Here is a 26,538-nt window from a genome sequence, read left to right on the forward strand (position 1 = left end):
AAGACAGAAACTCAAGCAGTAAACTCACCTAACTGACTGTACCAACCCTGACTGAAATCAGTGCTTGTTCTGCTGAAGTTAAACAAATTCTCTCTTTTATACGGGATTTTCCTCAAAATCACCGCCTCTATCTGCTTTGCCCTGAGCAGTACACAGTGGGTGTGACCCGCGTCACGGCCTCAACTGGTTGAAGAGAGAAGGTGCTAACGACAGAGCCCCACACCAGCAATGTAAACAATAACCCGAAACCAAGACAGAAACTCAAGCAGTAAACTCACCTAACTGACTGTACCAACCCTGACTGAAATCAGTGCTTGTTCTGCTGAAGTTAAACAAATTCTCTCTTTTATACGGGATTTTCCTCAAAATCACCGCCTCTATCTGCTTTGCCCTGAGCAGTACACAGTGGGTGTGACCCGCGTCACGGCCTCAACTGGTTGAAGAGAGAAGGTGCTAACGACAGAGCCCCACACCAGCAATGTAAACAATAACCCGAAACCAAGACAGAAACTCAAGCAGTAAACTCACCTAACTGACTGTACCAATGGCTCTAATGTTCAAAGCCTCAGGGACCTTCTGTGTTCTTTGGGGGTCTTTCCTGGGGGGGGTCCCGGACCCCAGGTTGGGAACCACTGCACTAGAGAACAGTGGGCTGTGGTGGTGTTTCTGTGTCTGGGGAGCAGCTGGGGATCAAAGGTCTTGCTCAAGGGACCTACATTGGTTTACCTCTGTTGGCACTCCTCTAGATCCAAGCCCACCTCTGTAACCACTAGGCTACCACTCCCCTAATGATATGCCAAATCTAAGTTTATTGAGAAAGGACAAAAATGCATGTGTTCAGATACGATTACAATAATCAATCAGAGAGGAAGGAACATTTTTGTGGTTTTCTGCTAAATATGTTGCAAAACTACTACAAAAGGAGTACCACAAATGTTTTTTGCTACTTGAAATGCCATCCTCTACTACACAAAGAATGTCTCAAACTGCATGGCTACATCTCCATCAGCACAGAAGAAAAAAAAAAAAAAAAAAACAGACGCAAAGGAATTACTCCGCCACCATCGTTTGTTAAATCAGTCCCGTACGCTGAAAATAGCTCAAAATGGAAAGAAATAACGTAGGCCATATCACCCAGCTCTACTATGGACAAAAGCATGTTTTTTTCTGCCCTCATGACAATAGATTATGTTCTTTGCCAATCTCCTGACGTAATTCTTTGTTCAATCAAGAAAATGCGGTTAAAACCCAGTCATGCACGAAGGCAAAAAACTTCAAATACTGAGTTTGAAAAATACTTACATATGTCAAGTTTCTGAAAGTATCACAAAAATGATAACTTAATCTAAATATTGATCACTATAAATATGTTCTAACAGGCTCCTTTATCATAATGTAATAAAGAAACAAGAAAAAAAGACTGCAAGCAGCTCCATCTATTTGAATCTATACAGTTTACAGTCTGTATTTTATTAGTAGTGGCAAACCTCCAGGAAGTTGTGTGTGTCCCTGGTCACTGTGCAGGATCGGTGTGACGTCAGCAGCACAGGAAGCCATTGCCAGGGCACGTCCTGCTGCGTGGCGGAGGCAGACATATGTCGCAGCAAAGAGCTGTGGCCAGAAGCCCTTCTTCATAGAGAGACAGAGCTGCAGATAAGTCACGTGATCAGAAGACCCATACATGACATATTGTTCCAGATCTTCAGTGCTTATTTCCCTCACTGAAAACACACATTTCCACTTCCTTTTCCAAAAGAAATCACCTAAACTCAAACTAAATTTGTTCAAACTGAACGAGCGATGCTTCTATACATTCAGCAGCTTGAGGATTTCAGCTCAACTTTGAGACAAAGTGTTGAATGTTTTAGGAGGTTAAAGATAAGCGAGATGTTTCTGCGGCTGTAGACAGATAAGAGTTGGTGAACGTCATCTCAGCATTCAGACACTCAAGCTTTTTATTAACTAGCTGTAATCTTTTTAGAGACAATAGACGTTGATAATAAACACTGAGGAATATTCAGTGCTGAATGAATATAGTATCCAGAGGTCTGAGTTATCAGAATATGTATGAGATAGTTTATTAACCAGCAGGGATTTCATTTTACCGTCTTTCAAGTTTAAATGTTTGCCTTTTTTTTAGTTATTGTAAAAATATTTTTTTTATTTTTTGGCTTAAATAACTCAATTTTATTCTAGTTGGTAGTAAACACTTATATTAAATTGGTACTATGTGCTTTGGAGAAGAAAGAGTTGAATAAATTAAAAGAATTAAGTTGAATCAACATAAACGACATGGAATTGGTGTTGGATGTTTTGCGGAGGAGATATGCACAATGCTGTCTATTTCTTGAGCTTTATGGGTATAAGACTCCTCTTGATAATCTCTTTATTTCTTTATTTGTTTAAATAAATTGTTTTATCTTGTTTATTTGGTACTATGGGATTTATGTCATCTTTCTGGACCTGACCAGAGGGGAAAGAGAAAAAAAAGGACAGTATCAGTGGAAAAGGAAAGTGGAAAAAAGGAAGAGGAAACAAAGATGGAGGCAACGACCTTTCAATCCAACCTAACACCAGACAACCAACTGCTACACCTGTACACGATGCTGTCCTTTTCTAGTTAAAGAAAATAAATTAGAGGCAATTCATCACTTTTTTCACTTTTAGTTTGGGAGCTTAGTAACTTTTGAACTTTTTAAAAAAGTGTTAAGTCATTTTTTTTACTTAGTTGATCAATATTTTACATGACAAATAAAAAACTAAGGAATAAATTAGGAGGTAAAAAAATTAAAAAAGGCTATTTTACAATCATAAAAACTAAAATATCTAGAAGTATCTGAAATTTAGTTTTCTATTTCTTGTTTCTTACTGTTATATTTTATTACGTCAAACTAGTTCATTTAGGAGAAATAAAAAGCAAGAATGCATCTCATGTCATCTTTGATGATCTCCACCTTTAAAGCACCACGTTCAAGAAAAATATTCCTCAACAAAACAAACAGGAAAACATGTTTCGATCAACATGTTGACCTCGTACTAATTCAGCTATCACCAGAGTATGAGTGAAAGATATAAAAATACAGTTTACCTGTTGATGAAAATGAATGTTTTTAAATACATTATAATTAAAGTACATTAGTATTATGTGACTACTCTCAAGTTACTGCTTGGTAACTTTTATGTCTTTACTTTTTAAGTCATATCAACAACTGATAACATAAAACTGCATTTTTATGGTTATTACTGTCATTTTCGTGCAATTATACCAGCAACTTTATTTTATTTTAGGAAAAAAAACTTTTTTTAAAGTAAAGGCAGCTTGTTAAATTGAAGCGTGTACAAACAGCAGGTCCTCTCTGATTACAGGCCAAATACACAAGTTTTAAGTACGAGAATAACTGTCCAGTCAAGTTCTCTTATACTTGGCACCTCTGGTTATAATGCTTATTATTATTCATTGAAGCCAACTCCACAGAGCCAGCCAGCTGGAGCTTGCACCTCATCTAATTTGTCAAACAAGCTTCAGATATCTGTGGACACTGCTGAAGGTGATCTTTAGTGGTAGGAAGCATAAAACCACACACAGTTTGTAGAATTGCTGTGGAATTTAAAACGCAGGAGGAGTCATTTTAATGTCATTTAATATCTTCTGTGGTTAAATGTGTGTTGCACCTCATCCAGTGATGCTAATGTACAAGTGTCTCACAATATATAACATCATAAAATTTTCACCAGTGTTTCAGCTTTCAGTTCAGCAAACCTAACAGATTTCTCTGAGAGAGAAGAGGAAAGAAACACTTTTTAGTCCAGTCTTCCAAACATTGTCCTCCTGTAATGTATACAAACATTTTCATTGCAGGCCCACTGAACTCTTAAATCTGCATTTGCCTCTTGGCGATCACAACCAGAGGAGAATTAAATTTGCATTTTGTGTAAATGATTGCTGGCTTAATTTCCTTCCCTCCAAGCACACGGCTTGGCCGGCTCTTTACATGCTCTGCACACTGACAAGGCAATCGTGACTTCAGGCTTTGAGCTGCAGCCGAGTCTGTAGTAAAGCCCCAGGCTCATTTGGACTGGGCTATCAGTCTATGCTCTGCTAATTGAGCTGTTGAATTTGTGGTTTTCAGAGCACTGTAATCTGACAGCATAAAGAAACCAAGACCAAATTATAAAAATCCATAAACATAAACACCCTTCACCGACACCTGGCCACCTTAGCCGATTGTCCAACACTGCCTATACATGAACAGGCTGCTGCACGTACAATATTGAAGCAATAACACCAACAGATTTGCTGAGGGACAGTGAGGCGAAGGGGAAAATGAGTAGATTTATATCATCTCGCAAAGCTCCTCCGTGACTGACCTGCATAAGATCCCTGCAACCAGAGAGGATGTATGCTCCCAGCCAGCCTCCAGTGCAGCCTAATCCATCTCAGCCCGCTGCAGGTTCTTACACTGAGCAGAACCAACTCCTACTGGAGCTGTTGATATCTGAATGCCATTTATGCTCATTGTAATCAGCGACATTAAAGAAGAGGCTTTTAAGGGAAATACATGAGTTTTTGGTTTTGATTTAATGAATTAAAAATGAAGAGTAATCCTTCTTTTAGATTAGTTTTGTTATATTACTGGTCAGCTCTTTATTCAATAAATAAAATGCATCCTGCATCAGAGATGTATGTTTTACAGAGCTCGGTAGCTGTTTGGGGACAGGTCTGAAGAGAAGAGCAGTGACGAATGAAGCAAGGGAACAGAAAAAGAAAATGTTTTCATGGGTGTGAGCGCGGAGCAGTCAGAGACGCAGAGTCGGTGGATTTAGCCTTAACGTCTGAAACTGTGAGACGCTCATACATCACAAGACCGCTGAACTTCTCTCAAGGACAACAGGGGAAAGAATGAATGAGATCACAGACCTTCATGCAGTCTCAGGACACCTGACCCCTTCATTTTCGGAGCTCTTAGGGATCCATGTTCGGGATGGAGTGGCTTCTCCCCAGAGGGAAAGAGGGTCAGGCGGGGGCCCACCAGCCTATCAGCCTCTCAGGGCTTTTATATAAGATTACACTATAGTCCAAAGCCACATTTCCACAGTAGACAGACAGAGTTAAGTGTTTTTGAGAGCAGTAATGTTGCTGTTGTAAATCTGAAACAATTTCATCTCTGAAATAAGATAATTGTTCCAGCTGCTGGTCTTAGTCATTTATTTTAATTTACATTTAAAAATGTTAACTTTGTTTTTTTTAACTTATTCCACAGGCAAAAAATGTATATTAAAGAAAAAAATTAAAGAAAAAAAGGGAGGAAGCGATGTCAAAAGGTGTATCTGAACCCAGATTGTGATCTTTTCCCCAAGCCAAATAGTTTTGGTCACAAACCAAACAGCAAACAGTAATTATGTGGAAAAACTGCATTGACCTCTGCATTCAAAGCTAGTGTGTGGAAGTACTTCAGCTTCTATGGGTGTAGTCTCTCTAGGCCAAGCCCCCTCAGGATGTATGGTCTATATTCACAGCAGCCCTTCTGTCCTGAATCCTAGTGCATGTGCTCAGAAAGTGCAGTAAAAGATGTAAATGCACAAACCAACTCAACAGAACACATTTGAGAAATTGTTCAATATTTCCACTCAAAGTAGTAGTAGTCAGGTAGTCACGTAGAGAAAAAAGATGCATCATTAATCGTTTTATAATCACCTTGCAGCCATCTGAATTGTAATCAAATCATGATGTGGCTAAACATTCCCACCCCCTCGTCAAAGTCCCTCGAAGTCCTGAAACGAACTTCGGCTATAACTACACTCTCCAGAGCTCAACATGTTAAAAAGGAAAGATTTTAATGTGTTCCAGTGAATTTTTGTGTAAAAAAAAAAGAGTTTTCTTTCCAAACAAAAAGTTCAAAACTTTTTTTTTTAATACAAAATGTAATTTATAAGTGCAGAGTGACTCATTGATGTTAAAATGTTATAGGTGGCAGCTTAAAAGATGTTCAACAATAAATCATATTAACATTAAACCAATGTGTCCCTGCATCTTATTTAAAAAAGCAGCCTGAGACACACTCGTCTCAAAACACTTCAGGATAGTTTTGATTAAATCCTTAAACCTTTAAGAATAAAACCTATCAGCCCACCAAGAGTGTCTGTAAGTACAGTTTCTCTCCTCTCTATATCTTTTGGTAATTCACTTAACAGAAGAGCCTTCTTTGTCCCTCTCAAGGTCAGTGCATTTTCAGAAAAGACAGGAAACGCAGAGAAGACTCTGGCCATGGTGATAGTGCTATTCCTCTGAATTTGCAAGTATGGATGAGTGTTTGCACGGCAAACGTAAGACATGTGGGTTTAAGTGATGAATGAGTCTGCATCTCCTGGAGGAGCAAAAAAAAAAAAAAAAAAGCTGAGCTGGTTAGCTTCTGTCAAAGCGGCACCACAAACGTCTGGTTGGGCAACTCACCTCTCAGCGTACAAATTATGTGTATCTGTGGTCTTATCTTACCCAAATTTCCCTGAGGACTCTCCAAAGGGATTAATAAAGTATTTCTATTCTATTCTTATTACTTCAAGGGTCCCCCAGAAATCTCCTTCTTTATTATATATTTAATTTCCTTCTTATCAGAAGCAAACTGTGATACAATTTCTTAAAAACATGCCTGAGTCTTCATGATCATGTCATGTTTTCCACTTCTTTCAGGGTGAGGGCTCCAACTTCCTCCAGCTGGGCTCCTCCATCGAGCAGCAGATCAACGGCATGTTCAAGGTGATGGAGGAGTACAACTGGGACAGCTTTGTGGTCATTACCAGCCTGTACCCAGGTTATGAAACCTACGTGGATTACATCAAGTCTTTCACCGACACCAGCTACTTCATGTGGGATCTGCAGGATGTGCTGACCTTTGACATGTCTGCCGACAGCACCAACGATATACGAGCACGGAGGCTGCTCCAGCAGATCGACGCCCAGGTGCTGTTGGTCTACTGCTCCCATGAAGAGGCCCAGTACCTGTTTTCTATGGCAGCTGAAGCTGGACTTTTGGGGCCGGGCTACATCTGGATTATCCCCAGCCTGGCTGTGGGAAACCCAGATATCCCTCCACCTGACAGCTTTCCTGTAGGGCTCATCAGCATCATCACTGACCGGTGGCGAATGAGCCTGAGGAAGAGGGTACGAGATGGGGTGGCCATTGTGGTGAAAGGAGTACAGAGCTTTCGGAAACAAAGAGGCTTCGTTCCTGAGGGCCAGAGTGACTGTCTTAACCCTGTCAAGCCTTCAGCTAATAATGATACTCTGTTCAGGTGAGCTGGTCACATGCTTCTATTACCCTCTAACATTTATGTCACTTGTTAAATGGATTTATTCACATTTTGAAAATAAGCTAATTTCTCTAATTAGCTTCAATGTTAATGTTTCAACATTTTATTTTATTCATGTACACGTTTTCACCATGCAATCCTTCATGATCTGTTATTAAAGATAAACACTGATGTCTTTAATAGCTCAGAAAACTCACCAAAGTTCACACACTGAACATTATTACAGTATAAATGCAATAATAAGACAGCAATAAATATAAGCTAAAATATATTTCTCTAGCTCCTCTGGGGGGATCCTTAGGCATTCCCAGGCCACAGAGGATATATACAACCCCTCCAGCAAGTCCTGGGCTTGCCCTGGGGTCTCCTTCCAGTAGGACTGCAAACCTCAGTGAGAAGGCAACCAGGAGGCATCCTAATCAGATGCCCGAACCACCTGAGCTGATTCCTTTCCATACCGAAGAGCAGTGTCTCTAGGCCAAGCTCCCTCAGGATGTATGAGCTCCTCACCCGATCTCTCAGGGTGAAGGAAGCTCATTTCAGCTGCTTGTATCCCCGATCTCTTTCTTTTGGTCACTTGCCAGATCTAGTGACCATAGCTAAATGCTGAAATATAGATAGACCAGTAAATCAAAAGCGTTATCCTGGTTTCCGTCTTTTGTGCAAGGTGTTCTTTACACTCTGGAGCTGTTTTTATCAAGGTCTATAGATCGCTCCTTGTCTGACCCCTTCACTGAGACCAGTTTGCCTTGGCAGAACCTACCAGGGACCAATACCCCTGACAACACAGCCATCAGGAACATAAAGGGGCTCAAAATCCACTACCACGATTAGGTGGCGATTCTGCAGACTGCATGTTGCATATAATGAACCCAATGTCCTCTCAGCTGCACAGTGCAGTGTTTATTAATGCGACGATTAAGAGTGGAAGTTTTTCCCACTTGGCATCAGCTGACCTAATTGAGATCATCATATGAAAAGCTCTGAGGACACTACAGTGTGTTTGTTATTAACTGAACCCCTCTGAGCAGAAATGCACCAGAAAAAGCACCAGCTGTTCCTGAAGCTGAGCTGGAACAACAACAGGACACCTTTAGGTCTAACAGCTAAACTGCACTGATACACCCACAAATATTTCCTCTTTTTAGTCACGGCCTCCATATACAACTGGCTTAAATGGTTCAAGTTAATCAACATAACACAAAATAAATAAACAGAATCACTTTTAAATATAACCGGACTGAAAAGGTAAAAACATCTCTAGTATTTTGCATTCTAAACTACAAAAGTCAGATTTCATTCCCTTGTTTTGTGATGGAACAAAGAAAAATGTAAACAGCTTAAAAAGGAACAACAGATGTTAACAAGCAGGCTGAGAGCAAATACTCAGCATTACATAATACATTATAGCAATTATACTAAAACACTGTCTGAAATGCCAAAATACATCATGTTAATAGTCAGTCTCCAGTTATATAGATATATGGTTTAATTTGTCTGTATGGACCAGCCTTGTTATATGGAGGGAGGGAAGTGACACAATACATAAATACAGCTTGGAATAATCAATTAAATGTGTCTTTAAGTTATTAACATTGGAAATAAATGCATTAAATGAATAAATTATTCAATAACTACATCAATGTATCATTAAGTAATAGTAGAAAAAATGCATCCATAATGATTCACTTTTATAATTAATCACTTTAATACCAAATTAATGCATGAAAACTTGATCAAATTCACAATTAAAAGTAATTAAAGCCATGGCTAATGCTCAGCATTAACGCTGCCCACCAGGTTTGACGGAAGAGTCTAACAGATAAATAAATAAATAAATGCTGGAAAACATGGATACGTTTAAGTCAAATGAAATAGTTTTTTTTTTTTTAAATACTCGTATATAATAATTTATTCATGTATTTATTTCCAACTTTAATAATTAAACCAACTATTAAAAGCTGTATTTACTTTTACTTTTCCACCCATACTGTTCTCTGCCATTGCTCCTCAGAGATGAAATCAGCACATCTGAGCTCAACGAAGATTTTATCTCAATTTTGACATCAAGTTAAGGCTGTAATGATTTCGACTTAACATCTGCTAGACCGGACAAAGAACTGGTCAAAAGTCACAGAATTATCTCTGACTTCCCATCTGTTCGTTGCCATGGAGCTCATTTTAAAGCGTCCTCTGCCCCGCTGCCATCTATGTCCTCAGCACCGTATCTCCTGGAGATTGTGGGGTAATTTAGTTGGGAGGGGTAGCGTGTTAGTGGCGACAGATAAGGATAAGGGTGTGGTTTCTCATCAGTTAAACTGTACCCAAAAGAGCAATCTGATGCCATCTGTGCAGTGGAAAACAGCAAATCATGTTCTGTGGGAAAAATGTTTTGTTTAGCACAACAAATAAAAAGAAAAAAAGGAAGAAAAAAAGTCGTTGCTACTTGCTTTGACTCACATGTGGCAAGGTTATTCAAGGAGATTAGGAGAGTGTCAGGAGTAAACCGAAGGTACCGAAGGCATCATCACAAACCTGTCCCACATTACGAAACATCTCTCTTTTAGACGTTGGAAATCATTTTTACTTCAGAGCCAGCAGGGCCTTCAGGGACACAATTTTTACTTTTGTAAAGCCAAATGTCCATATAGAAAGGAAAAGGTGAACATAATCTCAAGCTTTGATACAGTACAAACCCTTTTATTTAGACGTGCTGAACCCAGTAGGCACAATCTGAGTAGCAGCATTTACGTGAAGGTCAGCGAGACGGAACAAAGCCCTTTCAATTAGCTTTATAGTCAGATCTCCTCTCTGCAGACAGATCAAACGTGAGCAGCCTCCTCTGTTCTCAGATTTGTGAAAAGAATTTATCAAGTGAGCAAACAGGCTTTGGAAAATGAGTCAGCTCACCTGTTAATGAGATTATCGTACACCACCAGATTAAATAGGCTTTTCACACAGACCAGGCTGAGGGCTATTCTCCTCCCACCAGGATTTCATCACCTCTGCTGGAGAGGCGACCGAGGTGAGAGCGAAGCGCCACAAGCCTAATGTAACTGAGAATGCGACTGATCAAACAGCAGTTTCCTACCCAGTCAGGCAGCTGTCATGATGCCTTAAGACAAACACATAGAGAATGTTTGATGATTTCCCCACACACAATAACTGGGATTCATAAAGAAGGTCTTGCATCATTATTGACCCATCCTGGACATTTTTCCCATTTTCTTGCCACACAACCTGGACCTAAAATCAATATGTATCACTACATGCCAACAAGATGCAACAACAGATAACAAAAAAGGGCAAAAGTATGCCCTCTCATAATTATTTCTTTACTTTACTAACTTTACAAACTGGTCTTAAATTCAGTATTTAACAAAATACTGTTGTATTAAAACCACAGGCATATTTAATACATTGTTTTGGAACTTAACTAAACAGATTGCAAATATAAATAAAGAAATGGTAGAATAGAAATAAAGATGCTATATACAAATATGTCAAATAAAAAGCTTGTATTTTTCCAGCAGAGCTTTGTATTCCCAATATACCAAAAAGAGCCAAATGTAGCATGTCATTAAATTACATAAGGAGTCATGCCGACGAGGTGTCCATCATCATAAATTAATGGACGACGTGGTGGAGGGCGGTTGCCTCCACGTCGTCCATTAATTTCTGATAATGGACACCTAGTCAGGCATTATTCCGCTTATACCTCGGTCACTTACTCACTTGTTTTTTTACTGTTAAACTTGTAAGATTTTCACAAGAAGCAGCTGAGTGGACTATTTAATATCTCTCATTGTGATGCGTTGCCAAGGTAACCGGCTCTGACACAGAACCTGCAGCTGGGTCGGCAGCAGCTGTTGTATTAGACCTGATCAGTGGAGGAAAGGGAGATGATCGCTTAACATTATGTTACGTGACATAAAGAATCATTTCAGAGGGCGGGTGCAGCTCTTACAGTTTGTGTGTGTTCAGAGGATGATGCAACATTTTGTTTCAAACAGTGAAAGTCCACAGATAGTTTCCTAAATCGTTTTTATTGTAAGAAATATTATCCACCATTTACTCTGATCATTAAATGTGTATCCAGCAAGTAAGTCTATCCTAAATCGTTTTCATAATATTATCAACCATTCACTATGTATCAAGCAAGTAAGTCTATCCTAAACCTTTTATAATATTATCCACCATTCACTCTGTATCAAGTATGTAAGTAAGGTAATCAAGAAAGAAAGACAGGCGACGGCCTATTTAAGATTAAATGCAACATTGCCGTTGATCGCGACATTTCATAAAGATACTGGCATGTCCATAGTGGCGTTTGAAGGACGGAGATTTAACGTTTGTGGACCCTGACCACTGCTGGTTGGGAGGTTGCAGGATGACAAAATGTTGCTCCATTATCGTCTCTCCTGGACTGAAGGAGCCCAATAAGCCTGCAGGCTGCTGGCGCATCTCCAGCCTGGCAAGTTTCCGTTGCCACGGTTACCAACTACTATTTAGTCAGCGCAATAATTTACAACAATAAGTCTATTTGACCGGAACTTCTTTTATAGGTGTCCATTATCACTTTTTAATGAACGCCCTACAGCCAATCAGAATCGAGTATTCACCTAAACTATGGTATAAATAGAAATATTTTATACCAGGTTTATATGCACATGATGGGCAGTGAAGAACATTCTCTGACTCACTATAACAAATACTCAGTTTACAAAAGAAGATTTCACACATAGTACAAGAAGCAAAAGACAAAAAAAACGTAGAAAAGAACATACAAAATATAACAAAAAAAAAACACTAGGAAAGTCAGTCGATCATCGATCTGAAAACATTTTATAGTGATGCGCTTGTGTGAACAGCAACAGCAGAAAAAAGCTAGACCGAATCATCCATCTGTCGCTGGACGGCCGTGGTCCAGAACACAAAGCAGAATGTAAAATGATTAAAAATGTTCGGAAAGTCGTCATTAAGAATCCAAAGAAAACAAAACTTGTCACAGGAACAGCTGCTACATCTATGTTATCTCTTCATAATTATTTTATCTTTTTGTTTCGCAGTCATATTATGAAATTGGTGCAAATCATCATATCTCAATAACTGGGGTTCACTCCACTTCAAACGTTTTAAGAGACATTTTGTACGTCACGTTGCAGCTTACTCACTTCAGCATAGTCACTTTCTGCCGTGGGACATTCCCACTACAGTTTTTGATTAATGTGGACTTGTGTTCAAGCCACTCATCGCCTCCACTTTGACTTTTGTTTCTCTTCAGGCACATGCTGAATGTAACATGGGAGCACAATGACTTCTCCTTCAACAGTAATGGCTACCTGGTGAATCCGGCCATGATAATTATCACTCTGGACAGAGAGAGACAGTGGGACAAGGTAAGGTCTTCATTAACTGATCTTTACAGTGAATATCTCATTTCACACAACATTTTCTTTGCAGAATTACTTTTTTTTCTGTGATCATTACTAAATGAACAAGCAGTAACTGAGCTCGTGAAAGGAGAAAACAGGTTGACTTGCCTCATAGAATCGTTTCAAGCAAGTAGAGAATGAGATGTGAACACGGTCAGAGTGGAAGATTTTCACTTTCTACCACAGTCCAATAGCAGGAACTTTGTTTAACAGCCCTCTCAAAGAGAACAGCCGCAGGCATTTTGAAGCTAATTATGTTATAGTGATGAACTCAGGTGCTGTGGTACTTTCTATTAACTTCCAATATGTTACCAAGACCACAAGCTAATGAGAAACAAGCAAACAAACTATTTGTCTGTGAAAAGGAAATGGAAGCCTTTCTGTGTATGAATCAATACAGAACCTCCACCAAGGATAGGCTAAGAAATTACGTTTTTCTTTGGTGAACAATACTTTTGCTTAGACTATCAACATTCTCAATATTGTCAGTATCAAAGTAAAAAAAAAAACATACTAACAAAGTATAATCAAATTAAAAAATACTATATGTTTACTTATTGACACCTGAAATCCTCTGTATCCTGGTCGGTAAAGGCCATCGATGATAAATACTGTACAATAACTCATTGATTTTATACTTCTATAAAAGATTAACTGAATAATAAATGGTTAAATGGTAAAAATATGGTGGTTTTTCAGGACGATACTGCAAAAATTCAACAATTTGTGTTACATCAGCATTACAGATGCTGCTTTAAAACTAACTAAATAAACAGCTAACTAAAATAGCTAATAGCAACAGGTTTCAGAGGAAGGAAAAAACATCAACCTAAACAATCTCAACTCCACTTTTCAACTCCACTGTTTACTGTCCCACTGCTGGACTTTCAAGTTGAAGGAATTTGGTTTTTCCTGCAAACAAACAGTAGGTGTTTAGATTAAATCTGATTCACTATCGATTTTTTTTACAGATATTTATGTAACGCAAACTTTTCTTGCATATTAAAGACATTCTCAGATAACCATTTCTATAAATAAAACAGCCCGTATACATGACCATCAAAATCAGATATCTGGGAGTAATCAGATTACTGTAATAATCTGATACGACACGTCTACGTGCACTTCTGAAATACCATATTCCAGAGATGGTTGTCTATGTTTACCAGCCCATCATCAGATTATTTCGGAGCACGTCCGTGCTTGATGTCACTTCCTGTTATTTCCATAATATTCAATGCCTACTGAGCATGGTGGAACCCACAATCTTAGTGTTAGCTGCTAATGTAAGCGGTAATATGCTGCTAAATAGTTTACAGGGGAATGTAATCCAATAGTGAATAAAAAAAATCCAAATTTATCATTATCTCAGGGAGAGAAGCTGATTTTGGGTAAATAGATGCCTTGTCACAGTTATGAACGTATTCCATCATAATTCACGCAAAAGGGGTTCAAACCGAACCTTTTTTTATTTCATGTAATATTTGTATTTTTCTGAGATTATGAAAAAAGAAAGAAAAGAAAAAAGCAAAGAAGAAATCGATTTTTAATCGATCTCCAAGTTTTATGAATCTATATTGGATTAATTTTATTCATATTGTTGTTTTTTTTTAACTCGGCTCTTTCAAACTCAAGCAAATCACTGAAAGCAACATAAACTAGATAAGTTGTTATTTAAAAGTTTCACTTATTTTAATACTAATAGACTTAAGCTCAAGGGTTGATATTCTATCATTCAAAAATATAAATTACTGCACTCAGAGGGTCTTATAACTACAGCTGGAGGTTTACGCATCCTTGCAGAATCCTGCATTCCTGACTTCCTCCATCCTGACTTTTACATAAACTTTTTATGATAGGAGAAAAAAAATCTTCCTCTCTTACTCCTTTAGAGAACAATGTGGTGTTCATTTCACTAAGCCAAGAAGTGTAGGTTAATCCATTTTCTGTGCTTAAATTTCTGTCCAGCCTATTTTCTCTGCAGGCTGAAAATCAATTCCACCTCTGGATTGCCTTTTAACCAGCTTTCTCATTGTACATGTTCCAACGCAGCCAGTCTTTTAGGTTCATGTGTAAGTTCTGTGCAACCAGATGTCTGTCACTATATAAGCAGGAATATATTTCCATTACATGCCTGACTTTTATTAAACCTATATCACTACAAAGCTCTTATCACATGCAGCTGCTATAATTGGCAACTTTCCAACAACCAAAAGTCAAACTCGTCTATAAGGATGGAGAAGGACCATGACAAAAGAGTGAAGCGGCAGAAAAAAAAGGCCCCAGAGAAGGACAAGAAGTGGTCCTGACTCTGCTGTTATCTGTCTGGGTGATATACTGTAAGGCACTGAAAGGCTGCTACTATACTGCTGTACATCTGTGATGCACACAAACTCTGAAATTACAGTCTCCTTGCAGAAAATGGATTTGCGAATAGCGGAAAGGAAATCTAATTTTATTTTCACAATAAATTATATGTAACATATACCCCCACTGCAGGCACTGTATGTTCCATTGTACAGATGTACAGATGTTGAGTACTCAGTCCATGATCACGTTTTGTGGTCACCAACTAATCTCTAACTCTACTTTTTGAAGTATGTACATTTGGGCTGATACCAAAAAAAGCATCAGAAGTAGTAGTAGTAGTCGATCCTGCCATTATTTACACTGAATAATTACATACTAAGGTAAGAAATGACAACACCAAACTATAAAGGACAGGTCCATCCTCATGCTGTAACTAAATCATACGTTTATAGAGCAGTTTAAATCTACAGATATTTGGGCCTTGCTTGTGTTCCAATATTTCATCCACATACGGACACAAAAATGCTTACAAGTAGTTTGAAATTTAGGTAATAAAATCTCCATGTCCTCTAATTTATAAGAACCCAGAATTGTGGAAATATTTTGTGAGTAGTAAATTGTTAAATGCTGACCTTAAAAAAAACACACACACAACGAACTGCAGCAAAAACAAACACTGGCAAATACTTTAAAAACTGAAAGCCATCGTGGTGTGGTGGTTAGCACCGCGCAGCTAGTACCCAGCCTCTCGCCTGCTGATTGCTGGCTCCAGCAAGTATATAAAATGAATGGATGTCCTGGATGACCAGTACCTGTTAGGTGTGGAAAACTTTCACTTTAAGTCCAATTCCTAAACATGTTTTAATAGAAATTCTTTGACTTGAGTTTATCTACTCAATAATTTACAAAGTTAATTAAAGTAAAAGAGGCAATTATTGTTTTCATGTGTTAATTCATATTTTAAAATTTAACCTTTACTATGCCATTGAATGGTAGTAACAACAATATCATACATCAAAGTCTTTAATAGATATAATCTATTTAAATTATAAATTTATTAGATGTTTTAATAAAATAACACAGATGCCTAAACCCCAGGTATTGGAACTGGACAGAAAAAAATGGAATGGGAACTTCATCCTGCCTGAAACAGAAGCGTTTTACTCATTTCCCAGGTTGAACGAATAATCAACACTTCAGCCTGAGCTGCTACAGGGAAATGTTTTCTCTTCTCAGAATATTGTCATGCCATCTAAAATTCTAATTGACCTGAAGAAATGCCCATGAGTGGAGCCAGAGTTAAAGAGCAGCAGTAATCAATATGACGAGCAGAAGAGTGGACTAACTGCAAAGTCCAGAGAGAACAGATATTTGCACCCCACCCCCACATGTTCTTTTTTTTCATTTCACTGTGAAAAGCTGTGCTGACTGCTGTGATGAAAAAGGATTGCCCCCTTCCTGCATAAACAGCAGAGATTATGTGGGAGGAATAACATTTTGTCCAGACTGAGGCTTTTTTTATTTTTATTATTTTTTATCTCTCCTGGAAGTTATTGACATTTACAGAAGTAGAGTCAAGTGAACTAGAAAGTCTGTTGTTTAAATATTGATCAGCTCACAGCAGCAGCAACTACCTTTCTTCCAAAGGTAAAATAAAAGGAGTAAATGTTTTCATATACATGATAGAAAAAAAGAAGCTGTTCTTATGCAAGTGTGAGCTAATACAGAGTTACTGGTTTTTTCAAGAGCAAAACAAATGTGAACATTTTCTATTGTCAAACATATACAGGGGTGATGGCAAACAATAAATAAAAAGAAAAAAATAAATAAAAAGAAATCTTGCACTTGAACATTTTTAAGGTGTTCCTCAATGGACACAGATATACAGGTGTTAGTGATAAAATTCGAATATCATGAAAAAGTTGATTTATAATAAAAAAGTTTTTTTTTTTTCATACACTTAAAATGTGAAAGAGATTATTTTAAAAATAACCATGTTAACCACTGAGCTGTCCTTTGGCAGAGCCAGATTTGTGGCTATGGTACAGCAATATATATAAAAAAGATGGTAATAGTAATACTCCATGTGACTACGATGTGGTCCTTACACGTGTAATGCTTTTAATATCCAAAAATTAAGTTTTCCAAGTTAACAGTGATAAAGTGAATACCACTACACCCTGTGCTGGATTGCCCATGTTAGTTATGTGTGCTGCAGACCAGCTCAACTGCTGCATTTCTTACTGAGGCTGTTGGTGAGATCATGCTTTTCTATAATGTTGTTCTTGGTAACATCACCAGATACGGTATGACTGCATGGTTTGCCACATTAACAGTTCAGTCTAAATCAAGACTCACACATATAGTAAAAACAGCAATGAAAGTAATTGGGTCATAATTCAAGTAACCAGTCGTTCTGTACAGGGACGCCTCAGTCAAGCCAGCAATGGGTGCAAGTTGGAAAAGAGTCAGATGGAGAAACATCAATCACTGTTCAATACATCCGATTTGACTTCAAGTTTGAAAAACAAATTGTGATAGAAATACTTTATTAATTCCCATTGGGGAAAATTAAGGAGTCCAGCAGCATACATTGTTTATTACTATTAATAGTAATGAAGAGCACATTGACACAATCTATTGTGGAGTCTTGTAGCAGCCAGGATAAACAGCCTCTCATTCCTGAGTGGAGGCGGTAGGCGGTGGCTACTGTTCCTGAGGATGGCCTGCGTCTTGCTCCTGATGCACTTCTCCACAAGTTCTCCAACAGAGTCTGCCTCCTTTCCCATCACTAACACACTTCTCGACTAGTTTGCCGAGCTGTTTCCCCTCCCTGGCCGCCATGCAGTTCCCCCAGCACGCAACAGCAAAAAATACAGCACTGACAACAACTGGCTGAAGGGGTACAGCATTTCGCTGTAGACTATAAAGGATTTAAGCTTTGTGAAAAAAAGAGCCTGCTCTGTCTGGAAAAGCTGCTGGGTGGAGCAGGACAGGGAACAGCAGCAGAAGTGGAATAGCTGCTGGGTGGACGTGGCGGGAGGGCACAGGCAGAGTCGAACCTGTAGCAGAAGCGTTTAATGATATTTGTTTTGCTTCTTCTGCAAACTGTAGGGAAGCAGAGCAGGAGAGAAGGACCGCCTTACACTGAAATAGCATAGCAGAGGTTCTTTCAAAGGTTGTCAATATTTTTCTTTGGTAAATCTACCAAAAATTAACCATTTTACATGAATTTAAGTATTTACATTAAAAGTCTGAAAGGAGTGAAACTTTGTGTACACACACCAATCGGATCCGATCACACTCATTTAGATCAAAATTTACAATTGAGACAGGTGGATTTTACAGATTTTGTTCCAATCAATATATATGACATCACTTCCTGTTGTTAAATGTGACAGTGTCCATTAGCATTAGCTGCTAATATGAGTGCCGCGGTCTTAGCGTTAGTTGCTAATGTGAGTGGTAATACGCTGCAAAAGACTTTATAGGTGAATGTAATCTACACTGGTGAATGAAAACATCTGAACTTGACATTATCTCAGCAAGAGAAGCCAATTTTGGATGGAGACAACGCAGGAAACTAGTTGTGCATATAAGCTAAGATCTCAGTAAGTTGGTCGAGAGTAGGGTCACATTACCAGAAATGAGGACATTTTTAAAAGAAATTTATCTCCAAGTTTTATGAATCCAGGTTGGATTTATTTAATTTGAATCGTATAAAAATCGATTGACTGATTTTCTTTAACCCAGCCCTACTAGTCTCCAAGATGTTTATGCTTACATCCTCGGAGTAGAGTCTTTCTGCTTCATTTCAGGTTAAAATGGTCTTTAAAATGCATATGACAAAAAAAGCCACTATATTAAAAGCTTTTACTGAAAGGAGTTCTTGCAAAAAAATCATGCCACAAACTGTGATAATAAACATAATCACATAAAAAATAAAAGTTGAGATTCTAGCCTACCTCAATTTAATATTGTCCAAACATATTCAAACATTATTTATACTAATTAGAAGGCCTGGTTTTGCAAAGTATGCTCATGAGCACATTAATTATACAACATCTGAAGTATGTGTTTTGTTATGAGAGCATCTCCTTTTGAACCTTTTTGTTGGTATGTGGTCAAACAGCTCTTATACTCTCACAGAAATGTTAAAAGGTCATTGCTTGTACAAGGTCAAGTATCTTAAGCAAACTAACAGCAGGAATTACATTTATAAGAGAAAAAGAAGCTGAGCAATGTTATCAATCAGTGGGATATATCAGTGTTTTCAGTGGATAAGGTCCAATCGGCCCTCTGTAGCCTTCTTCCATTTATTTCTGAGCCTAATTAGCAGAGGAATTAGCAGCCATGGATCGTGGGACTGAACATGTCACAGCGCCTTTAAATAAGTACGCTTGAAATGTTTAATTCCAGATCTTGATTATGTATTCAGGTTGCAGACGAATGCTCATTTCCACACAACACCTAATTAAAATTTAGCTTACTGGTAATATAGAAAGGGGTGGGATTGCTTTTATTGCATTAAGATGTATGATTACACTCTGTACATCCCTCATGGCCAAAAATCAATTTCCTTTTCACAGTCTGCAAACTAAAATTCTGCTTGCAGCTCTGGATCAACACACTCAAACTTGAAAACATGTCAGAGATACAGCTAGAGAACTGAGGAAAACATTGGGATTATATATGCTGGTGTGTCCTTAATAGGTTCATGTATGTTTTTTTTTGCAGACAGACAGACAGATAGAATTCTGAACAGGTTTCTATAATCCTCTGCTGTCGATGTATGCGGTTTTTTTACAGGAGTCTTTGCTTATCTGTGAGCTACTGCTGTAACAAATGAGCATCATGTAAGCCATCTGGTGTTTGGTGCAGAGATTTTTCACTGCCTCATGTTAAGTGACCCCTCCTCTCTTCACTCCTTCAGGTGGGGACCTATGAGATGGGGATCCTGCAGATGAGATACCCTGTGTGGCCACGGTTTGGCTCCTACCTGGAGCCAGTATCAGACTACAGGCATCTGACGGTGGCCACGCTGGAGGAGAGGCCCTTCGTCATTGTGGAATCAGTGGACCCCGTCACTGGTACATGTGTTAGCAACACCGTACCGTGCAGACGACAGTCCAACAAGACAGAGGTGTAAGTTAACTAAAGCAAAAATGGCTAAAGTACAACAGATTCTAACTGAATGAATATTTTTTGTGACAGAGAAGGCGTAAGATTAATGCTCAAAGGCTGTAAAGATAAGAATAACATCTTGTGTTAAATCGGCTTCTGTACGGATCATCTGTAGCCTACAATAGGGAGTCCAAACATCTCTCTAAAAGTTCAGCTTTCTCTGACTTGTCAGATCCAGAGGCCTGATAACTATGTAAAAATTACTGACATTTAGAGGTTAAGGTAAACACAGCTGTAATCTCACATCATCCACCACCAACCCTTACAACCCTAACCCCCCCAACCCACAACCCTAACCCCCCCAACCACAACCCTAACCCCTAACAACCACAACCCTAGCCCCCCCCAACCACAACCCTAACCCCTAACAACCACAACCCTAACCCCCCCAACCACAATCCTAACCCCTAACAACCACAACCCTAACCCCCTACACCTAACTCCAAAGATTTCTCCTATTAATCAATCACTTCTAATTAGGAAAAGCCACACCAGTATTTATTGTTCTTTACCCCCTTTGCCCATCTTTGATTTGCTTTTTCACTTTATGTATTTAGTCCTTTTCTAGGGTCGATTCAAACACTGCTGCCTGTTTTTCTATTAGATAGTATGGCAGTATGATCCTCCATTTCTCAAACTGTGCAATCTTATACTTTTTTAAAAAAAAGCAGCTTCCACAACCACTGGTTCCTCCACATTTTTCTTCTCTTTCTTTCTTTTTGAACAGTACTCTTCTTCTACATTCCTTTTAATCAGATAATTACATGGCTTTAATCATTTTTTCTCCCCTGTAGAAGTACCACTAAAAGGTTCACACTGACGGAACAGAAAACATATTTAATTTCACAGAAATGATTTAAATTAAATATTCCATTTTCTCTCAGATACTTCTTAATGTTTGACACAGTAACTTAAATCAGTAATGGTTCAGATCACGTAAGAGTTGATAAAGCAAGCATTGTAGAGCAATGTCACACTACCTGAATACACACATTACCATTGTGCACAAATTAACCTACATCCATCTTTGCCTTTTAGTATTTTATCCCTGACATAAAGCTTACATATCTGAGATTAATTTAGTTACACCTGTTGAGAAAATTGTCTTGTGTATTATTTTATGTTGCTAACAGGAGCACAGAAACACAGAGGAGCTAATAAAATATCTAGTATTTTTTATTTTAGACTTATTCTCTATGGTCCCTGGGGAAAGCTAATCCAATAGTTGTATCAGCCTTGAACACAATTTAATTAAAGTTTATTAAACGAAACTCTACTCTTAAATTGAATCAATGCATGCTGTACAGACATGTTTGCCAAAATCAACCAAGCTTTTAAATTCTACAGTCTGTTGTTTTACTTCAGTGTTTAACAATAAAAAGGTTGTAGATATTTTCTACAGTCTATCCACTTGATCTGGGTCAGTATTCTCTTTTCTTTCCAAATTGTGTCAAGAATTCAATCATCAAATTCATTTACAATCCCTTCGATCACTGTACAGTGCCTCAAGCTCTTTGACTTGTTAACATGCCCGGCTTAATTGATTTTGTATCTAACTTGAGAGTGCCATTAGGTGTGAGATTAAGAGGCTCTTCCCCAGCCATTTGCACATGCATGGCTTCTTATCACTCATTGAGGTGAGATACTCATTAGGCTGCTTGGCCAGAGTGCAATATCCCAGGGATCACCCTGTGACCCACTCAGGGAAATATATGTGCTGCATGCAGGGGTATCAATTAGATGGGACGATTAGGCTATGTCATCAATCCTGAACACCTAGAGACTGATATAGGTGTTCATTAGAGGGGGAAAGAAGTGCTGGCCATTATCTATTACTGGTAATGGCTTTAACGAGGTGAAGCAACAGAAGATGAAGATACATGCCTTTGGTGTTATGACGCACTGTAGTGCTTTAATCGCTCATCGCACCAATTCTTCCACTAGGTAAAGAAAGACAATAATTCTAATTGTCAGATAACGGAAAATTCTCACACCGCTGCACAAAAATTCAAGTATGAAGCATACAGAGAGAATGACAGGGTCAATGAAGGGTAGAGCGCTGGGTTGTGATAGATCTTTAAAAGCTGTTAGACTAACAATGCATGTATAGATAATCTTTATTTATCATTAACCCGTGAGAAGTCTTAAGAAATACTCATTACAATAGGTAAAAGTGCACTGATCTGAGCCAATATTGATACCTACAGCTTTAAAAGCTGAAAGTCATGTCCATCACGAAGAAGCAGCAGAACAAGCTGAGTCTACCGTCACTGCAGTCATTCCTGCGTCATATTACGGCATAAAATCGATCCAGTATTCTTTGTAGGTTTTATTAACCTCACTTTATCTGAGATCTGAACTTTAAGAATATTTAGAGCGACTCCACTCAGTAAAACTGTCTTTATTCACTTCAGGACATTTCAGAATTAGGACGGTTTTGTCCTCTGCGGTTTTTGTCATTTCAAAATTAGATTACCATGAGGTTTGAAAATGCAGCGTGACTTCACAGCTGAGTGTAGCTGTCACATGATGATTAAATGACTGTAGCACAATAAAGATGACAGGAATCATGGCTGAAGCGTGTGGATTTGAAAAACTGTGGAGCTGTGAGATCTGGATCAGAGGCTGTGTAAAATAAAATTAATCATGCTCCTTTTTTATTTGTCTCCCCCAGAAGTTCTGCAGAGGCTAATAACCCAACAGAAAATTAATGCTATGACGCATTTCACAGCATTTCTGGTGCAGCCAAACCTAATTTAAATGTTAGGAGTTCATCTAGACTAGGGCTGGGCGATACGCCAAAAACTGATAGTCTTTATTTTTTTTTATATTTTGTTATTTTATTATAAAAATTAAACACCCTGGTTTTATTTATTTTATTCTCATGTTAACTTGTAATTAAGTGAGTGTAATTACTGTAAGAGAAGCCGTGTCGCATGCGGTGAGCTTCTGAGCGCTACAAAGACAATCCCATGTAAACGCTTTAAACGCTACCGAGTCAGTTTGCAACATAGACATTTCATATATCCTACGTAAAACTTTTTGAGATACATAGTTTATATCCAATATATCACCCAGTCCTACTCTAGACCCCCGTTTATATATAGAAAAAGCTCTTTGTCTACTGACACATTAAATTCATAGATCAGAGTAAAAATTAAAGAAGGTCCTGTAACCTTGTGCAGTTTTCAATAACTTAAACAGATGAAGTTAGAATCTGTTTCTTATCAGTGATAGAAAGAAATCTGATATTCTCCAATCCTACTTAAAGGTCCCCTAATCCCTGATAAAAGAGTCCCCTTTCTGTGTCCCAGTCCCAGTTGTGGGGACTGGGACTAGTCCTACTCCTCAGTCTTGCAGCAGTAAGGGTGCATTTGCACGAGGATAGCCTACTAGACCCAGTAAGGTTGGGAACTCAGTTCAGTTGGGGTTACAACATTCTTATGGACCAAATTTGTGTTTACGCTGCACTACTCAAAATAATTGGACCTTTTAAATAATGTATTCCCCTCCTCGTCAGAGGCAGCACTGCATCAAGAATTACTGAAGAAAACAAGACACAGCAAAGAAGAAAACCCGTTCATCTATTGGTTATTGCAGCAACGATTCAAGCAATGCATTCAACTTATGTTTCCACCACATAACAGTAAAACATGGAGCTGCATCAGATCCTAGGGGGCTTGGGTTGAACATATATATATCAGAACCTATAGCAAGTTCTTCCACCAAAGTGCCATCCAATCAGATACTTCATATATTAAATTAGTATAAAACGTACACATAAAGTAGTAAAAGCAACAAAAAAGCAGCATAAGCAGAAACCCAGAGACAGTTCAAACAGAGTGTCCAGTGTGTGAGTTGTCCTTAATGATAGTCTGTGTTTTTTTAAGGCTATGGTAACTGTGTAGTTTTTCTAGTGTTTGGAGAGGGCAGCCGGCGATCTTCTGAGCCGTTTTGATGAACCTCTGGAGCACTTTCCCTCTGAGCTACTGTGCAGCTGCTGTACCACACACAAATACATTAGGATGCTCTCAGTGGAGCACTGATAGAAGGATGCCAGCATTATCTGTAAAATTTTTTCTTCCTTAATACCCACAGGAAGTGCAGTCTCTGCTGTGCCTTTTGTCAGCAGCTCAGAGGTGCTCACAAGTCAGGTCCTCAACAATGTGGACCCCCAGGAAGGGGAAGTCCGCCACTCTCTCCACACAGTCCCCACCTATATATATATATATATATATATATATGAAGCTGTCTGAGAAGCTACAAGCTGATTTTCCCACACAGGACTCTAGAGAAGATTAATTCAAAAGTAATTCCTTGGTGAAGGGTGGCAGTGACCTGAGAAGATAATGTCATCATACATTAGCAGTTTTGAATGAGTGTCAGATCATAAGCTGATTTAATCAAAGCTGAGACTGAGTGCAGCAGTGGATGAGCGCCCAGCAGCCTCAGAACAAAAATAAAGACACGCAGCATCTAAAAACTTTACTGATCAACCTCAGATATGACTCTTAACTTTAAATGATGTCATAAGATGTCATCCTGCAGATACAGAAGAGGGTGTAGTGGTGCGGTGCTTTCCAGGCAAACACCAACTAGTGTCTGTCAAACCTCAGACATCAAAAGAAGGTCAATACAGTTTGATAGGGTAGTCCCAATCCATGTAGCTGGCAAAATACAACCAAACCTTCAGGGCCTGTACCTGGCAGGCCTTAGGGCCCCGAGGCATCTCCTGTCTTCATTAAAGACATTATACATAGAGGCCGATGTTTCTCCTTCCAAGACTAAAAACTTAAGAAAAGCATACATTTGCATAAATGCTGTAATTGGCCAATAATTTCAACTACTTGTTCAGCTCAGACCTAAAGGGCCCGACAGGTTTAGACTCTGCACCAAAACCATGCAGGACAGTTTATTCATGATGTCAGTGCAGTGCGTTAAACACTAAAACTTCATGCAATTTTCACTATTGTTGGCTATTATTGGTCTTCCTTTTTAATATATTTATAAATAAATAAATGCATGTAGAACCTCAACCCTTTTCACAGTCAACAAATATTTTGTTTTTCAGGACAGCTTTAGTTGTCAGGTTATGTGGCCAAAATAACATCTTTATTCTAGCCATGGAGGAACATGCATATAACTTTCTGCTCACTTTGTGATATTTGGCTGCTCCTGACTGGACATTACCCTCAATTTAAATTTGGTGGAAATTTTTTCAAGAAGTGGCTTCATTACCATTTTTGGGTCAAAATAGAGGTCTCTTTGCAACATACTATGTAAATGTGATTATCATCTTGTCATTGATCACTACTTCCATAAATCACCTAAAGGGAAAGCTACTGATCACAATTTATCCCACAGAGTTTATCCCACAGGGTTACACACTACTGTTCCTGGGAACTTGTTGACAATATAAACGATAGCACTGGTGGGCGCTAATGATGTGGCAAAATTTGAAGGGATAAAGAAAATTCAATGATGCCAAAAGTATTGATATGAAAGTATTAAAAGTCTGTGCTTGGACTGTAATCTGGCATTAGTGCGTTTAAACTTAAAGCATTCAAAAACAATTTAGTAACTGAAGGCAGAAATATAGAATAAAAAATGATTGTTCCTCTTATTTTTTCTTATAATCATTTCTATACACCTTAAATTTATTTTTTTAAATGTTTCTGGTCCAATCAGTTGGAAAGCAGTTTAATAAATAGTTTCCAATTTTATTTATTTAAACTTGCGCAGAAAAAAAATTAATCTAAGAAATCCAACAAATTTGATTTAACAGTGCATCACCTGCACCGGAAACAATGAGCAGCTGTGACATGCTGTCATGTAAATCAGATAAAAAAAACCAGACTTTTTACTGTTTGATGAAAGGACGAAGTGTAAACCTGTTCTGGAGGAAATATGACTTCAAATGACCACCACGAATTTAATTTAAACTACGTGCGTAGTGACATTACTTTCTGTTGTTGAATGTGACAGCGCCCGTTAGCATTAGCTGCTAAAATGGGTGCCGTGGTCTTAGCATTAGTTCTTAATGTGAGTGGTAATACACTGCAAAAGACTTTGTAGGTGAATGTAATCCACACTGGTGAATGAAAACATCTGAACTTGACATTATCTTGGCAAGAGAAGCTCATTTGGGACGGAGGCAACCGAAAACCCTAATTTTAATAGCCAGGTCCCAAAGAGAATGAATGGAGGTCATGCCCACAATGCACATGTACGAATGTGAATTTATATGGTGTAGATTTGCTAGTTTCAGACTTCTTTCGCAGAACCTTTGAAAAAAAATTTC

General features: G+C 38.4%; 1 protein-coding gene across 1 annotated transcript in view; it reads left to right on the plus strand.

Annotated features, from left to right (window-relative positions):
* grin2ca (glutamate receptor, ionotropic, N-methyl D-aspartate 2Ca) overlaps nucleotides 1-26,538 on the plus strand; it is an 84,344-nt gene that overhangs the window by 38,520 nt on the left and 19,286 nt on the right. Inside the window, exons 3-5 of the mRNA XM_041975721.1 lie at nucleotides 6,689-7,290; nucleotides 12,593-12,707; nucleotides 19,987-20,198. Of these exons, the coding sequence (XP_041831655.1) occupies nucleotides 6,689-7,290; nucleotides 12,593-12,707; nucleotides 19,987-20,198 (929 nt within the window). The remainder of the gene's footprint in view (nucleotides 1-6,688; nucleotides 7,291-12,592; nucleotides 12,708-19,986; nucleotides 20,199-26,538) is intronic.

Source organism: Melanotaenia boesemani, chromosome 2, assembly GCF_017639745.1.
Source record: "Melanotaenia boesemani isolate fMelBoe1 chromosome 2, fMelBoe1.pri, whole genome shotgun sequence".
NCBI classification, from domain to species: Eukaryota; Metazoa; Chordata; class Actinopteri; order Atheriniformes; family Melanotaeniidae; genus Melanotaenia; species Melanotaenia boesemani.